This window comes from Piliocolobus tephrosceles, chromosome 2 (genome assembly GCF_002776525.5).
Source record: "Piliocolobus tephrosceles isolate RC106 chromosome 2, ASM277652v3, whole genome shotgun sequence".
Classification (NCBI taxonomy): domain Eukaryota; kingdom Metazoa; phylum Chordata; class Mammalia; order Primates; family Cercopithecidae; genus Piliocolobus; species Piliocolobus tephrosceles.
Genome location: NC_045435.1, coordinates 87,515,966 through 87,524,878, shown reverse-complemented (window position 1 = coordinate 87,524,878; position 8,913 = coordinate 87,515,966). Strand labels below are relative to the sequence as shown.

The window sequence follows — 8,913 nt, the reverse complement described above, 5'->3', positions numbered from 1 at the left end:
TTTTTTTTTTTTTTTTTTTTTGACGGAGCTTTGCTCTTGTTGTCCAGGCTGGAGTGCAATGGTACAATCTTGGCTCACTGCAACCTCTGCCTCCTGGGTTCAAGTGATTCTCCTGCCTCAGCCTCCTGAGTAGCTGGGATTACAGGTGCCTGCCACCACGCCCAGCTAATTTTTATATTTTCAGTAGAGATGGGGTTTCACCATATTGGCCAGGCTGGTATCTAACTGCTGACTTGCGATCCACCCACCTCGGCCTCCCAAAGTGCTAGGATTACAGACGTGAGCCACCCTGCCCAGCTGCCCGTTTCCAAGTAACACAAAAACACACTTGGGAGGTCCCACCGCATAGACGGCATATTCAAGCCTCCCAATGGTTATCACTTTTAACAGGCTCATTAAGAGATATTTTAGCTTTTCTAATTCACCCACACTGTGTGCCCAAAGAGAACAACAGAACGAACAATCTCACAGCCTCTCCAGTAATATTTGTAATCTATGCAATAAACTACAAGTATTTCGGTAGAACCATTTACTTATGATACAAGGAAGCAGCACCTGGGACACACTTGAGGTATCCCATTCATCTACACCTGTAACTTTACTCTTCCTGAGAAGAGATTACAAAGAAGTGTCCATGGTACTTAAATCCAAAATCTCTCCAAAACTCCAAAGCAATTCCTGGTCATCTCATTTACTTCCAGGTACCAGGATAAATCTTTTTTTCTGTTGCATAGCCTCAAGTGCTGTTTCTCCCCCTCTCCTCCCAAATACTAAATACTGTATCACTGTAAGAGTAACAGCAATAAATAAGCCAGAGGTTGCCAGGCAAGCTCTTTGCCCACTGGGCCCTGAGGGACCAGGCTGCCTGCCCTACTGATAAGTCTTCACTTACTGAACAAGTAACTTGGAGCTGCTGCTGCTGCTGCTGTGGTGGTGGTGTCTGTTCCTGGGGAGTTTGCTGCTGCGGCTGCTGTTGGGGGTCCCATATATGGACAGTTTGAGCCGTATTCTGGTAAGTGCCTGCCACAGCCTGCACAGCCACTGGAATGTGGATGTTGCCATTCATGAACTGTGCTGGAAAGAGAGAGTTTGCAAGGGTCTGCACTACCTCTTCATGGGAGTTTTTCACTACAGATGTGGTGCCCACCATCTTCTCCTTGTCATCCTCCAGCTTAACAGCTGCCAGGGCCGTAGGTGAGCCACTGACGTGAACTGCGTTGTAGGCTTCCTGGGGAATGGCAATGTGGGTAATGCTCTGCTGCTGAGGGTCCCCCCGGGGCTGGGCAGAATAAACAGGGATGGTCCAGGTTTCTCCTGTAGGGCTAGTAATGGTCCCAGTGGCACTGTACAGGTGGGCACTGTCTACTGTCAGTAAGTCTGGCCTCAAAGACACATAACTCTGCTGCTGGCCCTGTGGAATGGCCAGCACGGTGGCCACCGGCTGCCCTGAGATGGCGTAGGACACAGTGATGGGCATGTCCACTTTGCGCTTCTTCACTGGCTGGAGAACACTGGCTGTGCCAACCCGCCGCTCCCCTTCCCGGGGTGAGCCCTGCTGGGATGGTGGTGGGGAAAGGGCACCCACGGTCTGGATTTGGATCTGCTGACCACCAGCAAGAGACTGGCCAGCCACCAGCTGAGCCTGGATTTGCTGATGTGGGATGTGCTCCTCCGGGATTTCTGCAGCCTGGATTTGCTGGGCCGCTTGCACGTGCTGCACCTGGATCTGAGCTGCTTGAAGCTGTGAGGGACTGGGACTCTGCAGAGACGGGGTCTGAATGGAGGGGGCTGCTGACTGTGGTGCCTGGCCTTGGATCTGCACCTGGACCTGGATGGGTTGCTCAGTAGGCTGGTGAACGGTGAGCTGTGGGGAGAGCTGCTGAGCCGAGACCTGTTGCGGAGACTGCTGTACCTGCACCTGGACCTGTAAGCAACAAGATTCGTCAGTGAGTGAACCAGGCAGCACTGAAAATCCAGCATCCAAAAAAGGAAAAAAAAGATCCCAGACAGGGGCCCTGCACAATGTGAGAAAACACCGGCATACTCAAGGCTTCTGAGGACACAATACGTAAAACTAAATGCAGAATTGTCCAGCAGCACATTACAATCACAGGGACATGTATCCACCCCAGAGAGCAAGCAAGACAATTAACTAGGGTCTAACAAGGAAGTATCAAAACTTTTTTTTTAAAAGACGGACTCTCTCTGTTGCCCAGGCAGGAATGCAGTGGCGCAATCTCAGCTCACTACAACCTTTGCCTGCCAGGTTCAAGCGATTCTCCTGCCTCAGCTTCCAAGAGTAGCTGGGATTACAGATATGCTGGAGTCTATTATCAAAACTTTGGTTTTGGAAATTATCAAAACTTTGTTTTTTGTTTTTTTTTTTTCCAGACGAACTCTCACTCTGTCGCCCAGGCTGGAATGCAGTGGTGCGATCTCAGCTCACTGCAACCTCCACCTCCCAGGTTCAAGCAATTCTTGAAGCGTCAGCCTCCCAAGTATCTGGGAGTACAGACATGTACCACCACATCCAGCTAATTTTTGTATTTTTAGTAGAGATGAGGTTTCACCATGTTGGCCAGGCAAATCTTGAACTCCTGACCTCAACTGGTCCACCCACCTCGGCCTCCCAAAGTGCTGGCATTGCAGGCGTGAGCCAAAACGGCCGACATTTTTATTTTCTTTGAGACAGAGTTTTGCTCTTGTTGCCCAGGCTGGAGCGCAATGGCATGATCCTGGCTCACCACAATCTCAACCTCCCGGGTCAAGCAATTCTCCTGCCTCAGTCTCCTGAGTAGATAGGATTACAGGCATGCATCATCACGCCCAGCTAATTTTGTATTTTTAGTAGAGACGGGATTTCACCATGTTGGCCAGGCTGGTCTCGAACTCCTGACCTCAGGTGATCTGCCCGTCTTGGCCTCCAAAAGTGTTGGGATTACAGGCGTGAGCCACCACGGCCGGCATTTAAAAATTTTTTTTGAAACGGAGTTTCATATTTGTTGCCCAGGCTGGAGTGCAATAATGCGATCTCAGCTCACCACAACCTCCATCTCACAGATACAAGCAATTCTCCTGCCTCAGCATCCTGAGTAGCTAGGATTACAGGTGCCCACCAACATGCCCAGCTAATTTTTCTATTTTTACTAGAGATGGAGTTTTGCCATTTAGCCAGGTTGGTCTTGAACTCCTGCCCTCAGACGATCTAACCACCTCGGCCTCCCGAAGTGCTGGGATTACAGGTGTGAGCGACCACACGGGGCCCTTTTTGCCTCTAAAGACAGGGTCTTGCTCTATTGCCCAGGCTAGAGTACTGTGGTAAGATGATAGGCCACTTTAAACTTCAAACTCCTCAAGTGATTCTCCCACCTCAGCCTGCTAAATAGTAAATAGGTAGGACTACAGGTACACCACCACCACACCCAGCTAAATTTTTTGTTTTTTTGAGACAGTCTCACTCTGTCACGAGGCTGGAGTGCAGTGGTGTGATCTCGGCTCATTGCAAGCTCCCCCTCCTGGGTTCAAGCTATTCTCCTGCCTCAGCCTCCTGAGTAGCTGGGACTACAGACGTGTGCCACCATGCCCAGCTAATTTTTGTATGTTTAGTAGAGCTGGGGTTTCACCATGTTGGCCACAATCGTCTCAATCTCTTGACCTTGTGACCCGCTCGCCTTGGCCTCCCAAAGTGCTGGGATTACAGGCTTAGGCCACCATGCCTGGCCTTTTTATTTTTATTTTTTAGTGCTCTGAGATGGAGTTTTACCCTTGTTCCCCAGGATGGAGTTATATGGTAGTCGCAGCTGCATCCCGGGTTCAAGCTATTCTCTGGCCTTAGACTCCCAAGTAGCTGGGATTACATGTGTACATGTGCCCCACACCTAGCTGAGATTTTTGTTTTTGAGATAGTCTCATTCTGTCGCCTAGGCTGGAGTACAGTGGTGCGATCTCGGCTCAATGCAACCTTCACCTCCCAGGTTCAAGCGATTCTCCTGCCTCAGCCTCCCGAGTAGCTGGGACTACCAGCGTGTGCCACCACACCCGGCTGATTTTTTGTATTTTTAGTAGAGATGGGGTTTCACTTGTTAGCCAGGATGGTCTTGGTCTCCTGACCTCATTATCTGCCCACCTCCCAAAGTGCTGGGATTACAGGCATGAGCCACCACGCCTGGACCTAATTTTTGTATTTTTAGTAGAGACAGGGGTTTCACCATGTTGGCCACGCTGGTCCCAAACTCCTGACCTCAGGTGATCCACTAGCCTCGGCCTCCCAAAGTGTTGGGATTATAGGCATGAGCTGCCTAGCCCCCAGCCTGATTTTTTGGACAGGAGTCCCCAACCCCAGGGCCAAGAACTAGTATTGGTTCGTGGGAGGAACGACACAGCACAGAGGTGAGCAGCAAGTGAGCATTACTGACTGAGCTCCACCTGTCAGATCAATGGTGGCATTAGATTGTTGTAGGAGCATAAACCCTGTTGTGAACTGCAAATGTGAGGGATCTACGCTGCATGTTCCTTATTAGAATCTAATACCCAGCCAGGCGCAGTGGCTCATGCCTGTAATCCCAGCACTTAGGGAGGCTGAGGAGGGCAGATCACTTGAGGGCAGGAGTTCAAGACCAGCCTGGCCAACATGGTGAAACCCCATCTCAACTTCTACTAAAAATACAAAAAATTAGCCAGCCATGGTGGTGCATGCCTGTAATCCCAGTTACCTGGGAGGCTGAGGCAGGAGAAGAGCTTCAACTCAGGAGGTGGAGGTTGAAGTGAGCAGAGAGAGCACCACTGCGTCACAGCCTGGGCAAGAGTGAGCCTCCGTCTTTTAAAAAACAAAAACAAAAAAACTAATGCCTAATGATGCGAGGTGAAAAGTTTCATCCCAAACCACCCCCTATCAATGTCTATGGAAAACTGTCTTCCACAAAACGAGTACCTGGTGCCAAAAAAGGTTGGGGACCACTGCTTTAGAGTGCTTACTTAACATATGTTTGCTTTAATGGGAAAGGCATTCAAATAAACAGAATCCCAATAATTTAATCTGAGCAATATTACCATAACCTGGATGACAAGTTTCTGATAACAATGCAGTTACTGTCTTATTATGTCAGCATGCAAAACAGCATAAAAAAATACATAGTATGCAATTTTTTAAAAACAGCTTTAACCATCAGACACATAGATAAAATTACCCTAATCACAGGTAGGAATTAGAAAGGTAGAAAACGGCCGGGCGCGGTGGCTCAAGACTGTAATCCCAGCACTTTAGGAGGCCGAGACGGGCGGATCATGAGGTCAGGAGATCAAGCCCATCCTGGCTAACCCAGTGAAACCCCGTCTCTACTAAAAAATACAAAAAAACTAGCCAGGCGAGGTGGCGGGCGCCTGTAGTCCCAGCTACTGGGGAGGCTGAGGCAGGAGAATGGCGTTAACCCGGGAGACGGAGCTTGCAGTGAGCTGAGATCCGGCCACTGCACTCCAGCCTGGGCGACAGAACGAGACTCCGTCTCAAAAAAAAAAAAAAAAAAAAAGAAAGGTAGAAAACAAGAAGGCAGAAAATGAGGCCAGGCACAGTTGCTCATGCCTATAATCCCAGTGCTTTGGGAGGCTGAGACAGGTGGATTCATTGAGCCCAGGAAAGTGAGACCAGCCTGGATAACATGGCAAAACCCCATCTCCACTAAAAATACACAAGTTAGCTGGTGTGGTGGCGTGTGTCTGTGGTCCCAGTTACTCAGGAAGCTCAGGAGGGAGAATTGCTTGAACTCAGGAGGCAGAGATTGCAGTGAAGTATGATTATGTCACTGTATTCCAGCCTGGGCAACAGAAACCCTAACATTAAAAAAATAAAAAAAGAAGGCAGAAAATGAGAACGAGGGGCTCTATCTAGTAACAGCAAACACATGACAAAAGATAACCAAAGATGATACTAAAACTGCATAGCCACATGCAAAACAGTCAAAGTGAACCTCATCCTATCATACACACAAAAAAAGGGAAAGGTTGTGAATAAACATTTCTTCAAAGAATATACGCAAATGGGGCCAGATGCGGTAGCTCACGCCTGTAATCCCAGCTCTGTGGGAGGCCAAGGTGGGTGGATCACCTGAGGTCAGGAGTTCGAGACCAGCCTGACCAACATGGTAAAACCCTGTCTCTACAAAAAATATGAAATTAGATGGGCATGGTGGTGCATGCCTGTAATCCCAGCAACTTGGGAGGCTGAGGCAGGAGAACCACTTAAACCCGGGAGGTGGGGGTTGCAGTGAGCGGAGATCATACCACTGCACCACAGCATGGGCAACAAGAGTGAAACTCCATCTCCCCCCCCCCCAAAAAAAAAGAATATATGTAAATGGCCAAGAAGTACATAAACAGTTGCTCAATATCACTAGCTATGAAGGAAATTCAAATCAAAATCACAATGAGAAACCACTTTATATCTTAATAGGCTGTAACTAAGAAAGACAGATGACAAGTATTGATGAGGATATGGACAACTTGAAACTGCTGGTGGGCATGTTAAATTGGCCAGACACAGTGGCTCATGCCTGTAATCCCAGCACTTTGGGAGGCTGAGGCTGGCAGACCACGAGGTCAGGAGTTCTAGACCAGCCTGGCCAACATGATGAAACCCTGTCTCTACTAAAAATACAAAAATTAGCCGGGCATGGTTACACGCACCTGTAATACCGGCTACTCGGAAGGCTGAGGTAGGAGAATCACTTGAACCTGGGAGGCGGAGACTGCAGTGAGCCGAGATGGCGCTACTATACTCCAGCCCAGCCTAGGACAGAGTGAGACTCCATCTCAAAAAAAAAAAAAAAAAAAAAAATTTTTTTTTGGTGTAGTAGCCTTTTGTTTTGTTTTGTTTTGTTTTGGGAGGCGAGGGCTTGCTCTGTTGCCCAGAAGCGGAATCTGGTTCAATTCACCTCACCGGTTCAAACAATTCTCGTGCCTCAGCCTCCTGAGTAGCTAGGATTACAAGCATGCATCACCATGCCCAGCTAAATTGTGCATTTTTAGCACAGACGGGGGTTTCACCATGTTGACCAGGCTGGTCTCAAACTCTTGACCTCAAGTGATCCACCTGCCTTGGCCTCCCAAAGTGCCAGGATTACAGGTGTGAGCCACTGTGCCTGGCCTGAATTATACATTTCAAATGGGTAACTTATATCTCAATAAAGCTGTCACTAAGTATATTAAAAAAAAAAAAAGGCCGGGCGCGGCAGCTCAAGCCTGTAATCCCAGCACTTTGGGAGGCCGAGACGGGCGGATCACGAGGGCAGGAGATCGAGACTATCCTGGCTAACACGGTGAAACCCCGTCTCTACTAACAAATACAAAAAAACTAGCCGGGCAAGGTGGCGGGCGCCTGTAGTCCCAGCTGCTCGGGAGACTGAGGCAGGAGAATGGCGTGAACCCGGGAGGCAGAGCTTGCAGTGAGCTGAGATCCGGCCACTGCACTCAGCCAAGGCATCAGAGCGAGACTCCGTCTCAAAAAAAAAAGGCCAGGCACTGTGGCACACCTGTAATCCTGGCACTTTGGGAGGCTCAGGCCGGTAGATCACAAGGTCAGGAGATTGAGACCATCCTGGCTAACATGGTGAAACCCCATCTCTACTAAAATACAAAAAATTAGCCGGGCACGGTGGTGGGCGCCTGTGGTCCCAGCTACTGGGGAGGCTGAGGCAGGAGAATGGTGTGAACCCGGGCGGTAGAGCTTGCAGTGAGCCAAGATCACACCACTGCACTCCAGCCTGGGCGACAGAGCGACATTCCATCTCAAAAATAATAATAATAATAATAGATTTTTTAAAAGCTCAGGTTTTGACATCACAGACTTCAATGTTAATACGTCCATTGATGCTGCACTTTTCTGCCTGTGAATCCATGGGGAAATTTAACTTCTAAACAGTTTCTTCAGGTATAGTATAAAAGGAGAGAATGTCTACTTCCCTACAGTGTTGTGGACATAAAACAGTATTTAATTACAGATCACAGGTGCTCAAATAAGTGGGTTTATTATTTCTCTCCATGGAGTCAAATATTATTTCCTTGCACCAGTGGTTCTCAAAATGTAGTTTCCATGCCAACAACAGCAGCAGCATTCAGGCACTCAGAAATACAAATTGTCAGGTACCACTCCAGACCTACTAACTCCGAAATTCTAGGAAGTGGTTTTATCAAGTACTCCAGTGTAATTACATGGTCAAATTTAAGAACTAGGGCCATATGCCAAAGATGTAAGAGGAAACTATGCAGCCAATTACTGCAGAACAGCAGTTTTCAAGTTTTCTTAGTCAAAGCTTGAATTTGGGGCTGGGCATTGTGGCTCACGCCTGTAATCCCAGTACTTTGGGAGGCCAAGGCAGGAAGACTGCTTGAGCCCAGGAGTTCAAGATCAACCTGGGCAACAGTGAGATCCCTACGTCTACAAAAAATTTTTTTAATTACCTGGGCATGGACACACACCTCTAGTCCTAGCTACCTGGGAGGTTGAGGAAGGCGGATTGCTTGAGCCCAGGAGATTGAGGCTGCAGTGAACTATGAACATGCTACTGTACTCCAGCTTGGGCAACAAAGTGAAACCCTGTCACCAAAAAACTTGAATTTGGTCAAAAAATTATTGAAGACCCAAAAGAACTTGTTTACATAGGTTATATCTAGCAATATTTACTTGTACTCTAAATTAAAACTAGGAATTTAATTTTTTAATTTTTTTTTTTAACTTGAGATTGAGTTTTGCTCTTGATGCCCAGGCTGGAGTGCAATGGCACCATCTCAGCTCACCGTAACCTCTGCCTCCCGGGTTCAAGTGATTCTCTTGCCTCAGGCTCCTGAGTGGCTGGGATTACAGGCATGTGCCACCATGCCTGGCTGGTTTTTTTTTTTTTTTTTTTTTTTTTTTTTTTTTTT

General features: G+C 48.0%; 1 protein-coding gene across 4 annotated transcripts in view; it reads right to left on the bottom strand.

Annotated features, from left to right (window-relative positions):
• Window positions 1–8,913, bottom strand: part of QRICH1 (glutamine rich 1) — a 67,591-nt gene that overhangs the window by 27,280 nt on the left and 31,398 nt on the right. For all 4 annotated transcript variants that reach the window (XM_023231545.2, XM_023231544.2, XM_023231546.3 and 1 more), the window contains one exon: window positions 893–1,924. In XM_023231545.2, coding sequence (XP_023087313.1) covers window positions 893–1,924 — 1,032 coding nt within the window. The remainder of the gene's footprint in view (window positions 1–892; window positions 1,925–8,913) is intronic.